General features: G+C 39.4%; 1 protein-coding gene across 1 annotated transcript in view; it reads left to right on the plus strand.

The window, feature by feature from the left end:
- The window catches only part of dlgap2a (discs, large (Drosophila) homolog-associated protein 2a), a 130318-nt gene that overhangs the window by 99047 nt on the left and 3803 nt on the right, over positions 1-27468 (plus strand). Inside the window, exons 6-11 of the mRNA XM_055230977.1 lie at positions 9269-9416; positions 10050-10266; positions 19315-19700; positions 25634-25722; positions 26157-26596; positions 26939-27030. Coding sequence (XP_055086952.1) covers positions 9269-9416; positions 10050-10266; positions 19315-19700; positions 25634-25722; positions 26157-26596; positions 26939-27030 — 1372 coding nt within the window. The remainder of the gene's footprint in view (positions 1-9268; positions 9417-10049; positions 10267-19314; positions 19701-25633; positions 25723-26156; positions 26597-26938; positions 27031-27468) is intronic.

The raw sequence follows: 27468 nt of genomic DNA on the forward strand, positions 1-27468 counted from the left end.
TAACTCTGGCTTTCTCACCTGTTATTTCCACTCTTCAATTCACTTTCCGCTGCATATGTCACAGAAGCATAATGCCATCATTTGTTATTCTGTATATTAGTCGTAGCTTATCAAAAGGGCCATTCTTTCTCACAATCCTTAAGTGAACCTTTTCAAATAGGTTTTATTAGACGTACTATTATATTTTATTATTACAGTCCCCAGGATTGTGCAGTGTATGGAAGATATCGTCACAAATGGAGCAGAGAATTGTCTTTTTCACATTTTCAAAAAAAACCAAAACCTCTTTGTATGGCTTTGTTCAAAACATAATAAAAATTAGAAAAAAAATGACAGTGGAGATTTATAAAAAAAAAAAAAAAAAGTCTTTTAAAACAATCTTCTGGTAGTCTATCTGGTAGTTCATTTTGTGCAAGTAAATTTAAGGTTAACAATGGACACGACTTTTTATTTCCCCTTTATGAGTCCAGTTCTTAACATTATTGTAGCCTGACAGAAACTGGTGCCTTTCTGAAGTTATGCACAAAAAAATATATAATAATATATTGCTAAAATTATTCGTCTTGTTAAACTAGTTGTAACATTTTTCTTGTAAATGTAACAATGAATTACATACAACTTAATTACATTTAACAAGGACCTCTTGAAGAACATAGACTCATAGACATAGAAATATAATTATGGCCATGCTTTTAATTTGTTGATTTTCTTATTAGCTATTAACAAAATAAACATACTTTGTTATTTACTGCAATGATTCATTAGTAACTTGGAGACAGATGTCCCAAATTCACAGTCACAAAATCTTTCATTTCACTTCAGAGTTGGTGTTGGTAAGGCCGTACATGTAGTTATTTCATACCTTTCTAAATAAAATCAATAATATAAAAGTTAACATCAGAATCAGAATCAGAAGACTTTTATTGCCATAGTCTGTGAACACAGTTCACAAACTAGGAACTTGATACGGTGAAAAAGTGCAACATAAACACACTGAATAAATACAAATACAAATAAGAGCATGCACAAAGTGCAAGGGTGTGTTTTTGCTAATTAGAGATGGTGAAGAAAAAATAAGGTCAAAAATATGTGATTTCCCAATTAAAACTCACAGCTAAATGTCAGAACTTTTCCCAGCACAGCATAGCATAGTGTGATTGAGAAAGCGCCGCCAAAAATCAAACCATGACTGAGTGTGATGTAGAGGTGCCAGACGGGACTTTCCCAAATATGACTCGGTTAGTCTGTGAATGCTGCTAAATTGCACTGACTCTAAAGTTCACAACACACAATATAATGCCTTATTGTGCTGATATGACTATGCCAAAAGATTTGTTAGAAAATGTCAATACTGCATATTTTGTAAACCTAGTGTGTGTGTTTGCCATGTATTTGTGCTTGTTTTGTCTGATTTCTCTTCTGTTTGCAATGGGACTAGCTACACACAGAGCTTTATAAGCATTACAACATGACAGAAGGAAAGTGAGTGATATACACATAAACTGAAGCTGTTCTGTCGCTCAGTAAGGAGGTTGTGGGTTAGACCCAGGTTATCCTGTCTCCTGTCTCTCTTTAAGGAAATTGAGGGCAATATTAAATGTGATAAATGTAACACTAAGAATACTACAATATTTGTTCTTCCCAGTTACAGTGAAAAAGCTACTTGAAATAGGAAGACAGTCTTTTGGTTGGTTCACTACGGCAACCCCTGATAGTTATAAACATATATTATATGTCATAATTACACCTGTTTTATATGTTTTAAGTCATATAAAGAGTGTTACTCTCATTAGGTTTTCTCTGTATAAATCAAGAAAAATAAATGGGAAAAAAGCTCAAATCATTTCTTTTGAATTCTGTTAAATACTTGAATAGCTCAACACAAATCTCATATGATGATGATTTCTTTATTTGCACTTCAGCTGATCAAATGGGATAAAGCTGTTTAGGCCTAATGACTCTTGTTGTTCCTCTTCCTCCCACAGTTGTCTTCATAGTTCTCTGAATACCTGGTGGAAACTGCTGCCATGTTCTTAATTCTGGTTTGGGCCTTTCTCCCTCGCAGGACATCCTCATAATTGTAGTATTGGTCGTATTTCTTTTTCTTTTTTTTGTCATTAAAGTTTTTATTAATTTTCATTATAAGAACAAAAGACATACAAAATACAAACAAAAAAAACAACCAAAATATATGACAGCTGATCACATCAATCAGTCTATTACTTCTGTACAGCAGAGCTATTACTCCCCACAAATGACAAAAATCGACTCCATATCCTGTTCGTTTTGTCCAGGGTGTTGTTCACTTTTGAGATCAGTCTTTCAAATGCACCAGTCTCTGTCATCAGTCCAAACCAGTCCTCAATCCGTGGCCCGTGGGGGCTTTTCCAGACCCTCAGAATTAGTCTGGTAGCCACAATAAAACCAGCCACCGCCAACCCGTACATGTCCATTGTGAATCCAGGGGGCAGGAGAGACTTATCTCCCAGAAGACACATCTGTGGTGATGCTGGGATAGGTAGGCCAATCCACTTTTCCAGATTTTTAATAACATCAGTCCAGAATGGAGACACCACAGGACATTCCCAGAAGGCATGAAGATATGTACCTCTATTGGTTTTATATTTCCAGCAGTTATTGTTCTGCAACAGGCCCATTTTGTGTAGCTTTGATCGAGTATAATAAAATCGATGAATAATTTTATAAAGAATAAGCTTACTTCTAGCATCTCTTGTAGCCCAGCCTACATTTGAAACCACCCCATCCCACACATCTTCACTCATCTTAATATTTAGATCTTTCTGCCAACTTAATCTCAAGCCTTTGGTCGTATTTCTCACAGTCATATTGTTGGACCTCATTTGAAAACTTCATACCATCCATCTTATTTTTGTTCTTTTTGTTCTTTCTCTTTCTGGTGGTAGTGGTTGTATCTTGGATCTCTACCTTCTCACCTATTTGAACCATGCTGGGGTAGCTTCAGCTTCAGTCTGTTTTGTTTCCTCTGGCCCTTCATTTACATATTTAAAGCAGGTAAACCAATCCTCAGCGTGCCAAATATAGACATAGACATATATAGAATATATAGAAATATCTGTCAATCTTTTCACAATGTATTTTATGAATACAATGCATATGTTTGTTTTTCTTTTGTACAACCCTTAGTAGTCACATCTGCATCTTTTAGTTCCTCCAAACAAATATATGTGTGATCAACGTAGTATATGCTATATTGATAAAGAAGTTAATAGAATTGGGATAGAGGGCAGAATGAGGCTGTGTTGCTGTTTTGGGGTTCATGTATGTGCATTGAAACAACATATTCTAGTTGTGGAACTGCCTCTCCCCTACATAAGCCTGAAGGTAAATAATGGACCCTTGTTGACATTATACAAACACCCTCTTGCCTCAGATGGAGTGTACTCTGCCTGACACTTAGAGGCCTCTTTGTGGTGTCCCGCAGTGGTCCTGACAGACAGCCATACACACACTAACACCCATGATTGTCACATCCCCGTCTCACAACACTGGCCATGCTCATTACCATTCACAGGAAGCCCTTTAAAAGCTGCTTCTCTTTCTGGTTTCCTCTCGGGAGTAAACGTAATCCACAGTGGGTAACAACAACAGAATCCACCACTGTTAAATTAACCCTGGTTAAATATAAACAAAGTAAAGACATATTTGTACAATTGTGTATTTATGAGTAATGGCAGGGGATATGAGAAATACACATTTCCAACTCCGACCTATTTGTAGATTTCAGCTTGGGGGACACTCAGCACCTGTTTTATTCAGTACATCATTAACTTTGTGGGTGTATATACAAAGCATTTACCCCACAATTTACGGAGTATAGCTGCATAGTAAAAGTTAAATATTATTAACTATTACTTACTTACTTAGTAAATGGTTCTTCACCTTCAAGGCACTTTACAACATGGAACCACTCACTCATTCACACACCAGTGTACACAGACAGTGGGAACAAGGGGGGTTAAGGGTCTTGCCCAAGGACACAATGACAGCATTCATCTGTGGGAGGTGGAATCATACAGCCAACCTGTGGGTCAGTAGATCTGACTGCTCTAGCAATGATGTTTATGTCAAGAGCATGATTCGAACTGCCAACCTTCAGAACAGTGGGCAAACACTCTACTAACTGAGCTGTTGAGCTGCTCTGCTGTTATGAATATACTGTTGTGCTCTGTTATGTGAACGGTTACAGCGAGTTAATGTTAACAAAAGCACAGATTCACTCTCTAATGTTGATTTGAAAGTAACAAATGTAATAACAATATCCAGGCTAACAAATGGACTTAAACTGACCAGAATTTTGGCAGATTTGAGCAATTTCCTATTTTCTGTTGCTACTTTTAAGTCGTAACTCTGCTTACAGTATAATTCAGCATACTGGTCATTGTTCGGACTTGAGCACTGGAACACAGAAACTCAGAAAAATGTTACTCTGAGGTCTGAGTTCTGACATCTGAGCATAAATGGAACGCATTAGCATTTAGCAGCATTATTTCCAGTACTACTACTTCTACTACTACTACTACTACCATGAGGACCGCTCCTATACTAGTATTATTATTTTTAAATCCACTGCTGTACTGCTCACTGCTTTGTATACTTTACCTACCTAATATAAATCAGAATGTACTCAGGAACATGTTTTGCTGCTTTCCATTGACAGAAAACAGTGGTATTCAGCTTGCACAACCATATGTTGCCACTTAATAACTCAGCTATTCAAAAAATGACAAATCCAACGTTATGACTTGAGATAAGAATGATATTTACTGATACCAAAATTATACTTCTATGAGCAAAACAGTCATTTTTACTTTTAAAAACGGCCTCCTTGAGAACATGATGGACCATTCTGGCTTACTCTTTACCCCATCATCTCAAGCGTTCCCTGGCTATCTTTTTGAATAGCGGTAAACAGTGAATGATTTATGAGGATAGAATAGCAGGAAGCACTATCAATTGTAGTTCTTGTACTCTGAGGCCTCTTAAATAATGGCTTTCTCAGTGGTTAGACCAAGAGCGTCCCCGGCCTCTTCTAAAAGCAAGATATTGACAGGCATGGATCACACTGCACCCTTCGTTTCAGCCACAATTGACAAGAGGTGCTGTTATTGAGTGAGCTCGGTTTGTGCATTTATTTTAGTCTTCCAAAAGTCTCCCATGGGTGTCATTACAGATTGTCTTGGACACTTTCTGTGTACATGCTTTTAAGTGTTGGTCTTTCAGTGGAGATGTGTGCATACTGTACTAGTAAGAAATGAGTTAGTTCAAGTTGCAGATGTACAGGACCTCACATTGTCATCTGATCACTTAAACAAATGTGAAGGCTGTTTGTGAGGCTTTTCATCATGGCGGCCTTGTAGTGTAAATGCTACGGATGCACCAGCTGTTCTATTCTGGGATGCAGAGGGTAGCTGTTATTGGGTGTGTATAGTTTTTTAGTGACTTCTGCTTTTGCCTGTAATTATTAATGACCAAAATCCCTTTTCATTATGTTTATACTAATGTTAATGGCTTCTGGCTTTCTGTGTGTTATTATTGTGATTGCTGTGTCAAATTGAACACAGAATATTGTACTTCTTCTAGCTTACTTCGCTGCTAAATCTAAAAACATGTTGATTCATTTTGGTAAGTATAGATATAATTAAAAAAACTGGCACCACTTTATAATGTCCACACACTTAATTAGCCATATAAAGATCGAACAAAGTTATAATTCATAATGAACAAATAGTTAATTGAGAATGATTCTGACTACTTAACAAGGGATCATGGGGTTGGTAGTTAGGGTATTAATTAAGAAGTCATTAAGCTTTTGTTCATGCTTTATTAGGGCAAATTAAAGTGCAATTTCAATCTGTAGCTGTCATGAAAACAAAGCCAGTATAGATAGCACACATTATGTCATTACTCTATTTTTGCATCTGTATTTCTATTTGGAGTCTCCATTGTCGGGATGGAACAGGACAATAAACACTGTTTATTGTGATAAAAAGGGTAGATGATAATCATTTTCAGGACATTTTATATAATTGTGCTGATCACCAGTGAAAATTATTGCCTTTCTATCACCGGAATTTGTAGAGAAAAGCTACTTCTCCTTGATGATCTCTCCTAGATCATTGTTTTTTCCACTTATAATAAAGTACGTTACTAACAGTTGTTTAAATATGGAACCACATTAATATTATTCATATCCATAACATTTTTAAACTGTCAGCAACTTTAAAAATTATCGTGATATAATCGTTAATCTCAATTATTTTGGCCATGATAATTCTGACTCCAAATTTCAGTATCGTCCCACGGCCACTCCACTGTTGAGTCACAAGTGTCACCTGGCATCGCGGCTCTCACGCTCCTCGGCTCGGCTGGGACACAATTGGACCGGATTGGAGACAGACGTGGGCGTTGGTTGAAATTCCCCTTGCAACTTGTAGCAATTTGTTGTCCCGCGGGGGCATTCACATGGGCCAAAACACAAATTTGACAGCAGCGGCTCCCTGAAGCAAATCATGTCGGAGTGAGAACAGGCTGTCAGGTTATGTCCTCCCTCCCCCCTCTCTCCAAGCTCTCTGTCACTTCTCTATAAGGTCATGGCTTTGCTCGTGTCATTACCAAACAATGCATCTCAAAGGGAAAGTTGTACACACTTAAGGCAACTGCTTTAATTATTTTCAGTTACGCATAGCTTTATTTGGAAAAAAAAAAAAAGCATTATTGGTGAAAAACGGTTGACACCTTTTGTGCTATATCCGAGCATGTCATAGATGTTAATAGATAATGATGATGGAAGCTGAATGACATGAAGCCAATCCCACAGTTAGCCATTAGCATAATGACTGGATCCCTGATTGCCACTTAGGCCGACACAGAGAAATGGTTAACCTCCAACCTAACTATGAAAGACTTTGGTCATACTATTCCACCCTTTTTGCCTATTTTTGTATTTACTTTAGCTGTTATTTGTTCCATTTTAACTTTGGCAGTTGGGGTAAATTGTAGGGTTAACATTCTGGTCCACTTTTCCCACCCAAAGAACAGCATAAATTTGCAATGGATCAGATCTCAAGGTCAATGCCAAAATCCCATACATTGATTACGGGCTGTGCAGATATACAATGTGTTCTTCACTTTGAACAAATCCAGCATAAGATTATTGGTACAAGTGTAAGTGGTTGTGTTAGCCATTTTAAAATCAAAATTAAAGTCTAAATGAACATTAAATTGCATTACATATTGGGCATATGAACATCTAATATTAACAGGTTGGATGGTCACATTCTTTTAGCTGTTTCTTGGTGCTTAACCAGAGGATTTTCAGATCTCAAGGTCAATGCAACTCGGATCCATTGATTAAGCCTAGAGGGATGTGCAATGGGTGGTGAATTATCTTGACTTACAAACTGTCTTCACAAGTGCAGCTGAGTCAACAGACTCAGACAGAAGATCAGACTTTCCATTCCTCTGTGGACGAGTTTTCAAGGGTAGTAGTTGGTTTAGAAAAATCAAAAAACTATGGATCAGACCAGAACTTAAACGTTTTATATTCTAAATAACTGCTATGCTAACTGCTTTGATTTCTTGTTCTTGGTTCAATAATAAACCTGATTTGAATTTCCATTGCATTATTGGCAGACCACAGCAATAACAACACAGACTTTATTCTGCCTATCAAAGAAACTACACCGACACCGACTTCTCTCAAAGATGGTTTAATTTTCTGAAAGAAGTGCATTATCTTTGGTCTGGGGCATTATGTGGAAATGTTGTCAAGTATAATTTGCTAAAAGGCTGACATATTTTACAATAGTCTTTTTGAATTCACATTGTGATAATAGCCAGGCGTCATTTTGGACAGAGAGGAAAGGGGGGACTTTTGTAGGGCTGGCCAAGCTGAAATGCCCAGAGATGGATGTTAGCCATTTAGTGAATTCCTCATTCGCTGCCGTTAACCAAATTCAATTAACCACACTGGGGAAGATTGTATTGATGAAAAATAACAGTTTGATGGATGCAGCTTTTTGTCCCTAATGCTTTGCCTCACTATATTTATGTGTGATGGTGATGGAGGTGAACAGTGCCTGTGTGTGACAGCTCCCATTAAACTCCATTATTATGCTGTCCGTGTGTGTGTACACATTTCATTCAAGGACATTGCTTTGGAAAACGATTGTGTCCACCAAATGTAACATATGCCCACTTTACCCATACTTTTTGGCCATTCCTATCACCCTAATGTTTGCAGCATTTTGGTGCGAAATCCAAGCAAACATTCAGTGCAGTAGCTAGTGCACTCACTGGTGTCACATCATCCAACTCCCTCTTATGGGACCCAGTAACTGTGTTCTCTTTTCTACCCACAGCTCTTACCGCCTGGATAAAATCAACAGTGACATGCGTAACTACATCACCAATTTTGCTGCAGACTTAAGGTGAATACAGGCTCACTTATGTTGTGTTGTGCCGGTGTGTTGCAGTGGCTGGACGTAGGAGCCAGCTGGCCCGCTGCCCCGCTGACATACTCAATTTAGACCCCTTGCAGAGCAAACACTCAGGGCCAGTCAATGAGAGGTCACCTGGGGCAATGTGCACTTATCAAGGTTGCCACTGCATAAACCATAGTTGAACAAAATAATCATGCTCTCTGACTGATCGCTCTACAGTGTCGTTGTTTCAAAATGTCATCGTACTGTCATCTGTGGGAATTAAAGTGTATTTTCTATTGCCTTCTATTGTCTGTTTTTATGCAACACTGTAATATTGTCATCAAAAATATACCTGGAGCTGTGTTTCATTCACACATTTTAGTGACTGTTATGTTTTGTTCATCTCTTTCTCAAGAACTCATAATGCTTGTTTCATTCCTGCCTTTTTTCTTACAAACCCTTTTGTTGTACTTTGGTTGCACATGTAATTGATCCACCTCTTGGTCAGGAGTGGGCTCTCTTTTCTGCCTTTTGATTTGCATTTCCTTTAATACTCACACTGAGTGGATGTTTCCACCATGCAGAATGCTTAGCTCAAAGTGAGAGAAAAGGTTTCCACCTGGGAGAAGTGCTGCCGTAATCACTTCCCCTCTTAAGTTAGTCCTCACAGTTTCTGTCATCAGACAACACCTGTAGCCACTTGGTAAACCATGTTTATAATTCTCAAAATTGTGTTAAATGGAAAGTAATTTCCGTGACTGCAAGCGCACTCATGTTTGTTCCTTTTATTTCTGTCTGTTCAGTCAGAACTACCACTTGCAAACCAGGGACATGCACCCGAGCATCGGCCTGGACCCTTCCACCAACTACAACTCCCCCAAGTTTCGCTCCAGGAACCAGAGCTATATGCGAGCAGTGAGCACGCTCAGCCAGGCCAGCTGTGTCAGCCAAGTCAGTCAGGTAAGACTCTTTCCTAAATGTATGTGAATTTTGTGGTACAGTTAGATTTATGTATATATGCATCGTAGACAATAGTATAAACTTCTTTTCATGAAGAAGTTTCCTTTTTTTAATTAATTTGTATTTTTTTTATGGTTAATGTGATTATTGACTTCATTGACATAATTAATTTGACAAAGCACAATGTAAATAACAAGAAAAGATTTACCCATCTTTTTTTTTAGTGTCAGTAATAGCCTTCTATTCATGTCTGCGTTTACTTTGTTGGTTGGGTTTTTTTCCTGCTTCTCATAATGTTTTTGTATTGATGGATTCATTCCAGAAAGCTTGGAACAGAGGGCATTTAATTACACAAATTATACAAATTAATTGTCTTTTTATCTCAACAAATACAGCGACAAGATCCATGCACTTTATCTCCATAAATTGAGGCACATTGATTTGTTCAGAGTCTTAAAAGCTCAACTAAAGCTAAACTCCTAAACCCCAAAGCAAACAGCGCATGATGATATCTGTTCAACTCTAAGAAAAACATTTGTGGTCTACTTCATTTTCCGAGGCAAGTCTCTCAAACAAATCTCTGACACTTATCTAAATAAATATGTGTGTGTCCTTGTGTTTCAGGTGAGTGAGACAGAGATTAACGGGCAGTTCGAGTCAGTCTGCGAGTCAGTATTTAGTGAAGTGGAGTCCCAGGCAATGGAGGCTCTGGACTTGCCCGGTTGCTTTCGAACACGCAGCCACAGCTACCTGAGGGCCATCCAGGCTGGCTACTCCCAGGATGATGACTGCATCCCCCCCATAACCTCCACTGTCACCTCCACCATCAGGTCCACCACAGGTAAGCTCTCATCAATAGCTGTAGAAGACAGTGCTAAAGATCTGGTTGTGACTAGTTGAATGTTGTTGTAGTTATTAACCCTTACATCAAATGGTATAACTGATTGCTCCATTTTGTTGCATGTATAATGTTACATGTTGCCATTGCTTTTATGGACGTTTGGTTTCTGTAGCTGCAACTTGTGAGCCAGTCCATCAACTGTATTTACAATACAGTGCTTCATCTGCTCATTGGATGCATCAGAGAGTAAAGCTATGAACCCTATTGAAAACCACACATGGAATTGTGTTGGGACAAAACCTGGCTACGCATCACATATTTTCCTTTTCATGTGCAACATGGAGAGACGGGCATAAGACACTGTTGTTCTACCACGAACTCGTCACAAGGTTCTACAAATGTGCTATGTACAGTATGATGTAACAATTGTGAACATTTGTGGTTCAAGTTTGAATGACAATCATTTTATCAGTCACATGTCCTGAAATAACTAAGAAGTGAAGAAGAATGGGCAAAGAAGATGAAGAGCCTCTCTCCTCCTCCCAAAGATAAACATGAGACTGTAGAATTCTGCTGTGGACAGTCAATATTCAGAGCCAGAGGTGTGGACATCTGGTGATGTGCTTTGATGATTTCTTTATGCCTAATGATTGCTTACACTGCTTTCTCAGTATTTTAAGGTGCAAAACTTTTCATAAGGTTTGTCACAATTTGCAGCTTGGAATGACTTGGTCAAACTGGACCTCACATTTTCAATAGGGTTCATACTATACTTCCTGATTGGTGGAAAAGTTTTGGAAGAGTTGCTTACTTTTTGTTTCTTTTCATTGCACAAATCTCCAAACATAAGGAGCATGCAAGAAGTGTTCATTTACATCTGTTAAAAATGTCTATTTTATTTGTAGTCAGTAGATTAGCTTTGTGCATTGAAGAAATTTAACATTGCATGCTGCAATCTAAGATTGAGAAGGCAGTGTAAACAATTAAGAAATGAGTCAAAATGAGAAATATTTCTCATTGTTTTGCTTGTACAAAGTAAAACCTAATATTTAACATAATCTCTGATATCTGTCCTGGAAATGTGTGACCAATCGTCATGAAATATGAACATTGTGTGAGAATTCCACTAATGCCTTATTTTGACTCATAACATTCAGTGCATGACTTGATGTTAGTGCTTAGTGGCAATAAAAAGCACATAAACTCCAGCTGCTCACACCTGTGGCCATATTACAACTGCATATTTACATTTGTCTTCCAGACAGAAATTATATGCAGGAAGAGACTTGTTTACCCGAGCGGCCCAGTGTTCATGAGAAGTTACCAGACACTGCTCCTTTGGCTCATGACGATTTAGGCTGCCCCATCAGGAGAGACATCCCATCACGTGTTTACACACCAGAAACCATGGGGGCCACAGCCAAACCTGTATCTGGACCTCCTGTGTCTCCAAGTCTCTTCAGGTCACCCAGGTCCAGTGCCCCAGAACGTTCACCCAAAGCCATCCAGGCCAGTATCAAGGAATCTGCCACTCTGGCTGCTGCCATCAGTATGCAGTGGAAGGAGGAGGTGTCCGCAATGAGACGAGAGCTAGCCGAGCTCCGGAGAGACCTGTGTAAAGAGTTGCGAGCTTTTAACAGTAACTTCAACACCTTCACCCAGCACTACAACACATGGTCTCCTCAGGCTGTTCACATGACTGTCGGAGTGGGGCCAAGTTTGGGTGGGGGGTTGGTGGGAGGGCAAGGTTTTGGAACAGCCGCAGCAACAGGGACATCAACTGGCATGGAGTCTGCAACTGAAAAATCAAGACCATCTGAAATAGATCGGGCCACTTTAGGCGCTAGGGAAAAGAAACCTCAAGTGTCTAAAGTGTCAGTGGGCACCCAGGCACGGAGTAAGGTCCTGGTTCGACAGAGCACTGCTGATGCTGCGGTCAACTGTCCTGATGAAAAAGAGGAAAAGAAATCAGGACGGAAAGGTCTACCAAAACAGCTCTCTATGGACCCCAGCATCCTTGCAAGCCCGCAGTCAATGTTTGTGGAAAGTGCCATTCCACTCGACCCCATACTTCCAAGCACTGTCAGAACATTTAAACCAAAGAAAGTAGAAATGACTATCAAGCCTGCCAAAGCTAGAGCGGAGCCTGTTACAAAGCTACCTGATGAGGAAGTAGTTAAGTCACCTGAGAGGAGGGCTGTCCATGAGTCCATAACTCAAAGTACAGTACAACCTTCCAGTGTCACTTCCTCAGAATCTGTGACTGATAAACTGGAAAGTAAAGAGACAGAAACTTCTCCAAAACTTGACCTCTCGGATGACACAGCATCAGACGAGAGCAAGGAAACAATTGTGCTTCTCCCATTCCCAGTTCCCATGGTAACTGTGTCACCGCCAGACGACAATGAGGCCACATCCCACTCGGAATCCCTTGATCCGCTGACCGTGGAACCACCAGACCCCGTTACTGTGACAACACAAACTTCAAGCACAGATCAGAGTCCCACAGACCAAGAACCCGACCCGGAAACATGTGACTCGCCTCCTCCACCTTACCCTGGTACCCCTGAAGTGACTGTTACTGAGTCTACAGAAGGTATCTTCATCACATGTCCATCTATTGTAGTGTCAGAGCATTTCGACCCAGAACCTCCAGAAAGTCCCACTGATAGTAACCCAGGACCATCTTCATTTGCAAACATTCCTGAGGTGATCATCTCTTCTCCACCAACATCGGAACCAACTTCTCGATCATCTTCACCTCAACCAACCTCTGAAGAAGACCCCAAAGATTCTGAATGGCCACCACTTCCTGAACCACTTCCAACAACCCCAATCTACCAGTCTGATCTTGTGCATTTCGACTTGGTCATGCTAACATCGCTCGACCAGGATGATCTTGACTCAGTTTTTATGGACCCCGAACCTGAACCGCTTGATCTGAGTGACTCCCTGTCCAATAGTGAGGATCCACCATTTTATCAATCAGATTATCCAACCTCACCCCTAACCACCGTGGAACCTGATGCACTGTGCCCACAAGCTGAGTTGCCATATCTGGATCCAAGTATGGAATACAACTTGGATGACTTGCCTCAAAATTTCCAAGTGCCACTGCCGCTAGTCACTGTCACCATATCCCCTCCTAGCTCCGTTTCTCCAGATTCATCTGTGGATTTTGGCACACCGGACCCTCCATCCTCACCTGACTTGGTTGCAGAATCCGAAGACATTTTAGCAAGATCACAAGAAAGTTTGTCCATATCCCAAGATAGCGGGGGTGTTGTGGGGGAAGAAACAGCTAGTACCCCTGAGAGGTCAGTTGAGGAAACATTTCTTTGGTATCGGTGCCACAGAAGAACCCATAGAGATGAGCCAGTTCGCAGGAGCGCCAGTGTTGAGCTCTTTAGCGGGAGATATGACTATAACAGTGCAGAAATTACATATGTATCTCTTACTTTATAAACAATACCTCACAAACAGCAGGCAACATGTAGCATCAAGTCATTAGTAGCTGTGGAGACCCATACAGCCGCTGCAATGAACTTTTGGGCATTGAAATGTGAATTCATAACTTTCCCACAGTGCTCTAGAAGAATTATTAACACTGGAATTGAGGTTGGTGGAAGTAACCCTTTGACCTTAGACTACTCTACCACCACTTTTGGCACAGATCTTCCAAATGTACTGTTTCAATGAATGCTTAAATGACATTGGATTTAATTTATGGACAATTTATTTTTAGGCGGTGGTCATCCCTAAGGTTGCACTGTGATGTACTGTACCCTGGGTAGTCTCACAATAATGATGGAATTCTTTTATTACTTGTGTGAATACTACTGTTATCATATAACTATAAACTATTCATGGAACTTCTTACCTAAAACAAAAAGGGAAAATTATGCTGTGAAATAATGTTTGCACAACAATAGACTGATGTAACTTACTGTACTAATGCATTCAATCAAAAATAACAAATCTATGTTATTAGTACAGTGTTGTATATGTAGCTAAATTGTAAATATGTTGCCTAAATTCCACTCTATACAGCTAATCTGGAGTATCTTTGTAAAAAAATATATATATATGGTCAAGTATGAATATTGTAAGACCTGACTACAGTAATAATAGTGCATTGAGAAAAAATATGTATTTTTTGTACAGAGAAATATAATCCAAATGCTCAGGAATTTAAGACTGAGATTGTAATGGGATTGGGACAATGAGAAGTAATGATATGTGAAATTATAATGAAATAAGATCCTAATGTAACTATTTTATACATATGTGACTTTGAATGATGACAGTAATGATGTAACAGTGCATGATTGATGGGCTCAGTATTTTGTGCATTTCAAGCTCCCTCATTGTTATATTCTCAGTACTCCAATCAGGCAAAACATTATGATCACTGATGAGCGAAAACGTAGCAGCACATTTTCTCTTCAGTATAACTGAGCCAATCCAGAGTGAGGCTGTTGAAAGTAATGCCTCTTCCTGCCCACACTTAGCAGGGAGCGGGTGCTGTCAATCAAACCTGTTGCTAACGCTAGCAGGAGCGACCTCGGGGAAAGAAGAGGTTTGGTGATCTGAAAACAAAAATAACATTTTTAAATCTCTCAAATTGTTCAATCTCAATCAATCTCAATTTTCACTTTTCAAACCTTTTTTAATAATTCAAAAGTAATAAAATTACCAATATTAATTTCCTGATACTACAGATCCAAACCACATGTTTTTACTTCCTGATTGGCTGCAAGCCTCACAATTAAAAAGTCCAAAGCTGATCATTAGATTAGAAATGACTGAATCTTGGTCTCTAAATTATGATTTGATTAATTGCACAGCCCTAGTTACTACAAGTAAGAAAAATATGCATCTGTAGGAATGGGAACATGTCAGGGCATACATTTGGAAGACTAGACAAATTGGTCGTAGTATATCCAAAGCCGCAACTCTTGTGTGCAATATTTCTCAAAACTGATCTGGTCCAGTACAAGTAAAGTAGACAGTACATTACATTGTTTTTTTAATAGTTGTACATTACACGGGTCTTTACAGGTAGCATGTTAAGAATGTAGTCGTAGTGTTCTGTTTGATTGGTGTACATTCATTCACTGTTCATAGTTTTAAATGGATATTAGAGGGAAAATGTCCAAGTGTAAGGAAGGGTGTTTGCCAGCAGCCTAAAAGCGAGGCAAATCACAACTTCTGTCTGTCTTTTTGTCCAATTACTGGGCTGTGTATGGAGTGGCCCGCTGAAGTCTGTGCTGTAATAAAGTGCAGTGAAACAAAAAGAATCTTTCAGCTGAACATCAGTGAAGCTGTGCCACAAAGGGAGCAGTTTCTGTGTTTGTCTTCAAATGAAAATGTGCAGAACGCTTTGACTAAAAACTTTTTAAATTGGTTCGATAAGAAGGGAGCGAGGAAGTTAATTGGGTTGCATTATTTTATTCATGTGGAACACCAGCCTCTAATACACCCCCACTATTCCATATGGCTTTCGTGAACACTTAAATCTATTTATCAAGACCAGTTGCTAAATTTTAAATGAAAAATTGAAAGTGGTATTTGTCGGTGTGTTGCACTTGATTCACAATTTAAAAATTTAATTTGAAGGCTTAATTAGGCTAAATTAGAAGTAAGTGCTTTGTTTAATGACTTTTATTCAAAGGTGCTCTATGCAAACCCGGGCACTTTGTGACATATCAATGACACTTTATAGAAGAGTATTATCTTTGCACCTTCAGTCTGTTTGATCCACTGCTAATACTAAATAACTTTTCTGGTAGAGAGTTTGCCACCTTCTTGTCTCCTTATTGCTTTGCTTAGAACGCTCCACAGATTGGCTCCATGGAAATGTAAGAATTTAATGCCAATCAGGGGACACCAAGCCAAGTAATAGGTCAGCTCTGTGGGGAGGCGAGCTCACCCACACTGTGAATGTATGTTTTTCAAGGTAAGGCAAGGCAATAAATCCTGAATAGATGCAGGAAAGATAAGTAATGTTCCTCTGTGTGGCATTAACCATACAGAGGAACATTACAGGCAAAGGGTTAGGGTTATGGTTAAACTGAAAAAGTTACACAGTGTACCTTTCACTAAATCAATGAAATAAGTGTCAAAACAAAACTTTAAAGGTATGATTAGATGACAGTGAGAAACTATTGTGGTCTGTTTGTGCTGTTGTTGGTGTGTATGGACAATAAGCCTTCTCATTCTCCATTCCAGATAATGATATTGACAGACCACATAGTTAACATAATTCCTCTTAGGCATTCTCCATGTACATCAACTGGTACATTGATGGATTTGTGTTTTGTCTTAGCTTTTGTTTTCCATATGCCCTTGAAAACCCAGTACAGACATGCATCTGATTCATAACAGAGAGGTGCTTTGTCGGAGACAGCCATGGCCCCAGCAACAGCACCAACAGAGGGACAGTGGTAAAGCATTAGACCAAATCACTGCCTTTGATTCAGAGATCAAGAGAAACATCCAGAAAATTGCCCTATTATGGTGTATTTTGATGTCCATATCAGCACTGAAACTTTTTTGAAGCTACCATACTGTGTAAAAGTTTTTAAGGTATCTAAAAACTCCCTCAGCTTCAATTAGATTTTTTCTGTTTTTGTAAGTTGGTGTTTTGTGTTTTATTTTTTGTTTGTTGTCAGCCATGCTTGTGCACAGCTTCCTTACAAATGATATGACTCTTGTGCATTGTATATTGTATTAAGATTCACAATACAAAGTCATGGCTCAACTTCTATTTACCCACATATAGTTGACTTGCTTTGATATTGTTTTCCTGCAAATGAACTCTGACTATTTATCTGTCTCATGGTTGATTATTTACATATTCTTAAAAGCCAGCCACTACTAAATAAACTGCTGCATTCCTCATAGTGATAAATCCTGCTTGGAAAAAAGACTGTTAATAACATGTCACTCAGCTTGCCCCAGCCAAGCCAACGTTAGCATAGTAGCCTGTGGAAGATAGAGGGTATCTAGCAGAGATGGAGAGCCTGGATCTCTGCTTTTGTATTTGTTTTTGTTTTTTTTCAGGCACAGCAGCACAGAGATGGTTGCTGGTACTTCTGCACACAATGAAAATATATCTATTCTTTTACAGCTTAAAACTATATAGACAACTGTAAAGTTTATTACAAGCATCACATTAAAAGGAAAAAATCCTAACTAAAATACAATACAATACAATACAACAATCTAAAGATGCACTATGTAACTTTTCTGGTCAGGTTCTGCCACTTTTTTGTTTCAGTGGACATGTTATTGCTTTGCACAAAATGTTACACAGTATGACAAGGGCGACCCAACTCAAGATCAGTTTAGTGTAGAAATTTCCAGGCAAAGCAGTAACATTTTCATGGAGACAGGTGGTGGAACCTCCACCAGAAAAGCTGCACAATGTACCTTAAAAAAAAGTGTCTCCCCGGCATAATGGATTCAACTTGGTTTCCTGACAGGCAACAAATTCCTCCCTATTCATTCATATTTGGGACCGGGATAGGAGTGAGTTCAAGTTTTGGTTTGAGGTTCCAAAACAGCATTTACAAGATCAGTTGAGTATTTTTTGTAAACATTCTCAACGGTACAGTTCTTGCGCCCTATATTAGTGATCATTTCTGAATGTGAGCATAGAAACACTTGAAATAAACTAGCTCGCTCCATCTGACTGAACCTGCACTCTTTTCATTCCCTGGTTTGTGCATAAATGAGAGGATAACCTTGGCCACAGTGGAGCATCTTGTTAGCCTATGCTTTATAAATCTGATACATTCCCTTCGTCTCCCTAGCCCTGGTCATCAAAGTGAAATTTAAATGCTGAGTAATACTGTTGCTGCCAGGACAGGGATGAGAGTTATAGCCCCCCTTTTGCACGACTGGCTGCCTCATAATGGCTCTATTTTGGTCGTCCTGCTGAATCATGGGTCATCTCTTTGCCGCCTTGATCTCCTTGATTTATCCGCGCACACAAAATCCTTTTCCGTAGCTGCCCTCTCATGCTGCGTGCTCACTTTGCTCTTTGTTAATACCTACATTCAATTCAGAGGATGGATAACTTTGTGAATGAACTACGGGGTGAGTCATTTTACAATGCCCTAAAGCAGAAGTCCCCTTTATGAACTATGGTGAGGTATTTATAAACCAAAACAACGGTAAGAGAAAGGCCAACCTAAATGTGGAGGTAGTCATTTTCACTGAGAAACTTCTGTCACTGTGTTAAAGCTATTGTCGGAAAAGCCAAAATATAACCCTGTTCTTTTCATTGGAGTCAGATTTGCTTTGATCCCTGTACAATGGTTCGGCTTGTAACCACATTGACCTGAGATTTTCCTCAAAATAAAGAACAGAAAAAGCCTTGCAGACATTGGCAACCCACTCTACAGGTTCATCTCCCAGAGGATTAGGGCGATATTATTCACCTGCACTTGTACAGCAACAAATCCAATGCTAAGAACTGAACAAAGACGGTCAGAGAAACTTGTAGTGAATGAAATCAGCTATAGTGACATATTTTGAAATCCCTCTGTGTGACACCTTTTATTTTTTTTTACCTCTCTTTAAATTGTGTGAATGTACAATGTTTTTGTTGTGTGTTTTAAGGGAAAAATGTATTCTTTTGAGCGACAATGGATGCTTTTTCTTTTTCTTTCAGGCGAAGAGTAAAGGTAACTGAAATCTTGTTTTGTGCTATGGAGAACGTACTGTATAATAATGAAAGATATTAAAATAAAAGCCACCCCAACCAAGACCCTGCAAAATTAGAGCTGAACTATTTTCTAGTACAATGCCATCAAGGCCTAATGTCTCACAGTAGTGAAGAAGGCACTAAAACTAATCATGTTTGTTTGCCAACCCTTTTTGACTGGAGTAAGTTAAAATTAAAAATTCATTCTTCTTTTAAACTGCTACAAAACACATCATGTTGATAATGACATAAAGCAATTTTAGCACGGCTCTCATAAATATTCAAGTATAAAAACAGGGTTGTTCTTATAGTATCCTTATCATCTCTCCTTACAGCCATCACCTACACACCTAGCTACAAGAAGGACCCCCCTCCTGTCCCTCCGCGCACCACTTCCAAACCTCTCATCTCCATCACGGCCCAGAGCAGCACCGAGTCCACCCAGGACGCCTACCACGAGGGCCGGCACCTCCACACCTCCATGTGGGGCCCCGATGGCCTCACCCTGGGCCTGAGTCCTGGCAGAGCCCTGTACAACTCCACGGACAGCCTAGACAGCACCAAGGCCGTCACTTTAGCCATGGAGGCGGCCAAGGCCATGGCAGGGAAGAGGCACCCGTCCACAGACAGCCATAGCTCGGTGCTCACGTGCGACAAAGCCATCCTGGTGTCCAAGGCTGAGGAGTACCTGAAGACGCCTCGCTCCTCTATTGGAATACAGGTAAAGAAAAATGCTGTTCATTTGGGGAAAAAAGTTTGGGCACAATTAAAGCTGCACTATGAAACTTAACTGGAGGAAGGTTCCCCGCCTGCTTGTCTACATGGAGATGTTGCCTGGAGTGTTTTTCAGTATTATATTAAACTTCTCTATCTTCAGGGAGAAGTTACAGATCAAATCAGCAGCGGGCCAAGCCCACTCACAGTGAGAATGCATGTTTTTCAGCAAAAGCACAGAACTGAATTAATGCAAGATTGTTTAATGTCTTATTATGGAGCATTCAATGCAATAAGATCTCCATGGGGACAAGCAGGTGGCGTAATCATTTTGGATACATTGAAAAGATGCTCAGGTTATAATATAATTGTTTTAGAAACTGTTTGGTTTGGGTGTCTGACTGATCTACTCAAGATAATGCCAATTTCCACAATGCTGTATGTATATGTCCCTATACTGCCACAGAATGCATAACCACTGCTGTTTTCACAAGTACTCTAGTTAGCTTTTACATGGGGCGTACCAGTGAATCTGTTGTGTTACTAGCAACTGAAGAGCAAATTAAATGAAATTATTACATGGATAATTTTTTTTGCCCTGGAGCAGAAATAAATTATTCAATTAGAAACACCAAAGAAGTGTAAGTTTTGAATTCACTTAGGTAGCTCATTCTGGTGTAAAATAGCCTATAGAGAAATGCATAAATGGACTATTATGTCTTAATCGTGCATCTAATTGTTTAGCATGTAACTTCATAAGCAAACAAACTTATTTATGTCCCCATTGCTAAAAGTAACATCGCCAAGTCGGGGTAAAAACTCTGCTCTGTTTTCTTTTCTAAAAATAGCCCGAGTGAGTCATTTTACCGCAATCCATCAATTAAGATTCAAGTCAGGCGGAGCAGGTTTTAGTGAATGGTTTGTAGCCACGGTCCATTCATTCCCTACCCACTTACTGTACCTTCTTCTGCCGCACACTCAGCCTCCTCCTGCTCCAGCCCCATTTTCTCTTAGTGCAATTTCACCTCCTATTTCCCATTATCTCAGGGAGGAATTGTTCCCCCCATAGCCACTGGTCCAGCCATTACTCATTTCTCACACTTACAGACTTTGTTGTTTTGCTTTGATCATAAAATAAGTGGTGGTTGACTCTACCAGATAAAATATTTCAAGATGAGGCGTGTGTAAAGATGTTATGTCTATGTTTAACTTGTAGTATGTTTACATCACTCATAGCTGGATTAAAGTGGGACATCTAGTATTTGAAGATTCAACCACTTTTGTGGTTGGGGCCAAGTAACAGGTTAGAACTGTGGAGAGGAGACTCCACTCACATTAAGAAAACACCTCTTTGAAAAAAAAAAAAAGTTCAACATTCAAGGCAAATCAATAACATCTCAACTGAGACAAGCAGACTTCCAACCGGAAAAGTTACATAAAACCAAATTTAAATCAAGCATCCACATATCAAAACCAAATACATATGGTTTATAAATACATATTTGTTTACTTATATTTTTTGTAAATTGAGGAAAACTAAATGGCTGTGATGAAGGCTTCCAGCCCAAATGCATTAACTACCAGTATGTGCATTAGTTATATATACAGGGTTTCGCTTAACAATTTTAAGATTTAATTACAAAGCCAATTGATAAGATAGATTAATTAAATTTGTTCTATTGTACTCAGTGGTTGTAAAGTGGTTGTAGTTTTAAATCACATTGCATTTATTCCTTAATGAAACATTTCCAGACCGTTGGATGGACCAATTCCGTGGCCTCCACATCCAGCAGATATCACACCTCTCGATTTCTTTCTAAGGGGCTATGTTAAAAATATTGTGTATCTAACAAAAATACAGTGCATTAGAACTAAAGCAAAAGATAACAGATGCGATTGCAACCATTGATGAGTCTCTGCTACACCGAATCTGGCAATAAATCGAACACATCTTGATGCGCTTCGTGTATATATGTATATATGTGTGTGTGTGTGTGTGTGGGTGTGTGGGGGTGTGTGGGGGTGTGTGTGGGTGTGTGTGGGGGTGTGGGTGTGTGTGTGTGTGTGTGGGGGGGGGGGTGTCTATGTATATATAATTTTATTTTTGCATTTGATGGAGCACTTTAGCACTTTCTCTCACTCCAGATTTGGGCACACATAATCATTCAGTTCTCCTATGCTCTCTTGCTCACATCCCCTGACAAAGGAATATAAATTGATCATAATGAATTGGAGAGTATTAACTGTCTTTGTAAGGTGTTATCTGTCATATTCCACAGTGTTCCCGCCTCAAGGCCTTAACAAAGTAATATAGGCTGCTTGGCAATTCAGTGCATTAGTTAATGTCATAGAAAATGACATGACTCTAGCTGTGAACAGTTCTATGGCCTGAATACTTTTTATAGCCATCATTATACTGTATGTACCATAGTCACATAGTTCACAAAAGCATTTTGAGATTGAGTTAAATGTCAGTATATTCACATATTCACACTTGTTTGAAGCCGAGGACAGAGCAAACTGCTGCAATCATTTCAACACTCATTCTGTCCAATCCAAACCAACACTCCACACTTAATTACTTCTGCTTTCCCATTCAAACTCCCTGATCTCCCTCATCTGTGCCTTTGCTCCAGCCCTCCACTCTACTGAGCACATTACACAGCTCTGCTTACTCTATGTATCCACTGACAGATCAGTCACTCCAGAATGATCATTTTGATAAGTGGTTAATTTAAAATAGAAGCTTGGCGTCATGCGTCAATAAACTTGAGTTTTGGTGAGACAAATCTTTCCAAATGAATACACGGATCGGATCTGACTCACTCATTACCAAGAGAAAGTCTAAAGGGGTAAACAATAATAAAGTAAATTAGACTAAATTATAGCAGGCTAAAAAAGAAATCATTGTAGTTGTCCAGTTAGGGCAGTCGTGCATTCACTTTGGTTTGGCTCCTGGTGTTAAGACAGTAGATATAGCCATGTGTTTGACATTTTTCTCAATAATATCATCCTAAATAATCATTAATACTAGTTACTAGCCTATAAAGAAGAGTACTCAAAGCCCAAATGTAGGGACTGCAAATAGAAATGAGCAATTTTGATATAATCTGGCACGAACATATCTCTTTTTTGTCTAGACCATGGTTTTTATGAACATTGTCCCTGATAAATAAACAAATATACTAAACTAAACTAATGTATCTCAGTGATAAGAGTATGAATCTTGCATTCTGAGCATACATTTTTTTGTTAGACTACTTAGTTCAAGGATATGATTTTTTTATCTTGTCCTTTTTAGGCCACAAAGGTGCAGAGTGCAGAATAATAGAAAGTAACATGCAGTACAATTTTACTATTTATAAGACCATTTTCTTTGATTTTTCATTCCCAGTATTATTTCTCTCTCTACCTCTGCTTCTCTTTCTTTCAGAAGTAACACAGACAGTACGTTACAATGAAGGAAACTTGACCTATCACGTTTAGCCTTTTTAGAAAATCTCTAAAAGTTATATAGGTCCATTGTTTGTCTGATAGAACAGCAGTAATATTGATTGACCTGTAGAGCTGAGCACATCATTTGACCTGAGGTTTCATTCGTCCAACTCTTACATTTAACTGAATTATCCTGCTTCTTTATTGATCCAGGTTGAGATTTACAACAGCTAACATTTCAACAGTGGACAACACATGCCTCACTTTTGACCTTGTGGATTTACCCCACTAGATCTGCTTCATCCTAAAGACATCATCTAAAGCCATTATTGATTTGTTCCTCACCAAAAATAGTTGTAATTGTACACATCGTTAGAGTGATTAAGAAGGAAGTCAAAGTATTTAACCCCAAGCGCACATATCGTCTGGAGAAGGCACCGGGAGTTGTTTGTTTTCAAAAGCACAGTATAGTTTTCGCTTAGGCCCACAGTTTTTCATATCTGTGCTGACTCTGCGATCACTGGCGCATAGTGGCAGTGTATGTTTGCACATCTCAGTGGCTTTATATACACAAATGTCTCCAGTTCAGTTCTGAGATGACAAAACCAAACAAAACTAAAGTGCATTCCTGGGTTAAGATTTTGAAAATAGAAAAAATGTATGTAGACTTGTGTTACTTTTCTGGAGATAGAATGAAGTGCCCTGCTAATTTACACATTTAAAGGAGCACTGTGTAACTTTTCTGATGGGGGAGATCCGCCAACTGCTTGTCATCATAGGGATGCTTGGAATATTCCACTGTATGGCATGTGTTACTCAAATGTACCTTAAAAGCACGTATTCCTGTTTTGAGCAGGGTGACCTTTAACTTGGCCATATTTTTAGCCGTTGTGACAGCATTTGTGATACAATTACACCAAAACTTTGCACATGTTAGGGTATGGAAAATATAGTTATTTGTTTCATATGGATGAATTTAGTAAGTCCAACACAAACATGTGACACGTCTTCATAAAGTGAAATTGGATGGAGACAGCCTGCAGGGAAATAATCATTTTCAGAGGTTGAAAATTAACTATCATGTAAATTACTTATTATCCTTTCACATTCTATGTAATTAAAACGATCAAATTAGATAACTGTGAGGATCAGAATTTAGAGTTGACTTGCGATGTGTCATAGTATTTTCATTCAAAACAGAGGTGTGCGATTACATGATTGACAAAACACTATTCAAGACAGAAAACTTGCTCAAACTTAAACTTGATCTAAACCTTATTCTCCAGCGTCCTTGATCTTTGTCTTCCTCTCCTCGTCACACACTCATGTCTCGCTCTCTTTTCACAAGCCAGACTTAGCTGCGCTGCCAACACCACTGAGTAAAATGGAGGTCACCCCGCACACTAACGGCATCTCCCCCGACAGAATACAAAGCACCTCTCCAAAAATGCCACTTATACTGACCACTCTGCACCAAAGTCCTGACATTTTCCTGCATCTCCAGTATGGGCTATTTTTAACCAGTGTTTTGACATGTTCGTAAAAAGGGTGCATCGTGGCTGAAGATGTATAAATGTCAAACCTTTTTTACTATTTGGTCTCTTTTCAAACTGGTATTAAGTCATACTGTCATGCAAACTGTGATCGCTGGAGTACAGCTATATTTCTGTAGAGGTCAGTACCTGTCAAAAAGTGTTCCAAGCCAGAAAGTGGAGAAGCTACTAGATCAACTGCTCTGGGTCAAATTCTTGAAGTAGTTATACTGGCTTGAAGAAAAACAGTACAGAATGCACCTAGTAGTAACCAAATGCTAAATATTAGTCTCTCCAAATAACATTCTGGCCATCAATATTGTCACGTGATCATAATCTTTTTGTCGTATTTGACACACCCTTCACACCCTGTCAGGAGCAGTGGGGACTAATCTCCAGATCTTTCTTTGAGATTTTGCACTATTATTTGTTTATTTTTCCCTTAATATCTGAGACAATGGCAATAAAAAACATGCTTAAGGCAGACAATAGATAGGAATTCGAGAGGAAATTACAAAATGGATAGTGACTGAAGAACCAGCTTAATCCTGCATAAATATAGCAAAAGACACTGCATGATGCCAATAAAACATGGAGCTTTCATGAATGGGGAAAACTGCCTCAAGTATCACTTTTGTATTATCACTTGCATTACACTTACTAAAATTTGCTTGTATCTAGTAACAAGAAGCCACTTACAGTAATGGCGTGTTTTAACCTTGCCCCATCCCCTCTGCCCTTATATTAAGAATCCCAATATTAACCTATAATCCCCCTCTCAAATCCTCTCCGGTCTCATCTCCTTAGCCTCTGCCATTAATCATACAGTGTTTATTCCTGACAGTGCACTACAGTTAAGGTGCTCTGACCAGTTCCAAACCAATAAAGCCTGAGCTACCATGGGAATAGTTGTGCACGTAATGAACAGCACTGTTGAATCTTTTCTTTCTTTTTTCCTTTTGTTCCATATTAGGTGGAAGCAGCCACAGACTCAGAATCAGAAAGCAAAGGCTCACGGGAGTACCATTCGGTCGGCATCCAGGTGGAGGATGACAAGAAAGGGTAAGAGTGCTTTTAGGAGCGCAATTGTTTGTGAAAAGCTTGTGTTCTAGTATCCGGTGACAAAATTATATCACTAAAATACACCTCTAGCGTATACTAAAAGCAGGGATGTTTTTGGCCAATAACTGTATAAAAAAGCAACATGAACAGATGGTGGATGGATCTCTTTGCACGATGCCATCACATTCTACTATTTGGCAATTATCACCTGCATAAAAAATGATCATGTTCAATGTCTTTTCAGTCAGGGCATATAAGTAAAAGTGTGTAGTGAAATTACCCCTCAAGTGTTGACATTGTTAGTTTAGCAATAAGAAAATAAATAGTATACACATGCACTGGACCAACCCACCAACAAATGTTCTGTTAACCTTTTCCCCCTGCACTCATATCCTCAAAAATAATACTTAAAAGATGTTGTATGCGCCTTTCAGACAGGGCCGGTTCAAGCGTTCCAACAGTGTAACGGCTGCAGTGCAAGCAGACCTGGAGGTGGAGGGCTTTCCCATCATGGAAGACAAGGGCCTACAGTTCGGAGGGGGCTTCCAGCGGCACTCAGAACCCAGCACACCCACTCAGTACGGGGCAGTGCGGACTGTTCGCACCCAGGGCCTCTTCAGCTACCGGGACGACTACCGCACCCCCACAGAGCCCACCAGTCCCAGAGAGAGCAGCAGTGAGGCTACCTGGCAGCTGGAGCCTCCCTCCCCACGGGACAGCACCGCCTCACCCGTGGAGTCAGGTCGGGCCTCCCCATCCCTCAGGAGAGACGGCACCTGGTTCATGCAGCTGCTGCACACGGAGACCAAGAGGATGGAGGGATGGTGCAAAGAGATGGAAGCAGAGGCAGAGGAAAATGATCTGACAGAGGAGAGTGAGTGACAAAATTATAGATTGAATACTAAATGAGATAATAAAAACAAAAACAGTGCTAATTAGCACATAACTGTATTCATTACGTAGCCTCACAGAGTCAGAAAACATTGTACTTTTGTGCTAGTGGAGCTTGTGCTTATAATTCCAATCCCTTCTCCCCAAGCACAGTAGCATGATTCTGCTGTGTATCTTCTTTTGAAAATAAAATAAGGATTAATGTGTTATAAAATAAATAAAATAAATAAAAATAAAAATAAATTATACAATTTTGTACAGAGTATTTTTCCTCCTTATCTGCTTGAATTCATCACATTTAATTGCTCTACTGCCTGTGTTTCAGTCCTGGGCAAGATCCGGAGTGCAGTGGGGAGCGCTCAGCTGCTCATGTCTCAGAAATTCCAGCAGTTTTATTGGCTGTGTCAGCAAAATCTGGTAAGAGACAAAGGCGGTGTCAAAAAGAGGGTAATATTGTCTTGGAGGGCTGTAAATCTGTATCTACTGTCGCACTGTGTGGCCCCATTCCAAAAGGGAGCTTCTCATAAAGTTATCAGTGCATTTACAATTCAAACATTTCAAAGTATCTTTTTCTACCCATTATACCTGATGCTTAATTGACAATATTGTCTGACTTCGCTTCCTTGAAAATTTGCATGGCTAATGTGTCACAAGTTTAATTCTAAATGCTATTTTAGACTCACACAGGTGCAGATCACAGTGGGTGGTGCTTATTAGCTGCTATACACAATAGGCCCACAGTATGAAGCTTTTTTAATCTGAACTCTAATTTTAGGCTCTATATCTGGCCTATTATTATGAACATATAATTGGAGAGGGTATCAGAGGGCAGTTAAAGCTGCCAAATGTGGTGTC

This window comes from Periophthalmus magnuspinnatus, chromosome 22 (assembly GCF_009829125.3).
Source record: "Periophthalmus magnuspinnatus isolate fPerMag1 chromosome 22, fPerMag1.2.pri, whole genome shotgun sequence".
NCBI lineage: Eukaryota > Metazoa > Chordata > Actinopteri > Gobiiformes > Gobiidae > Periophthalmus > Periophthalmus magnuspinnatus.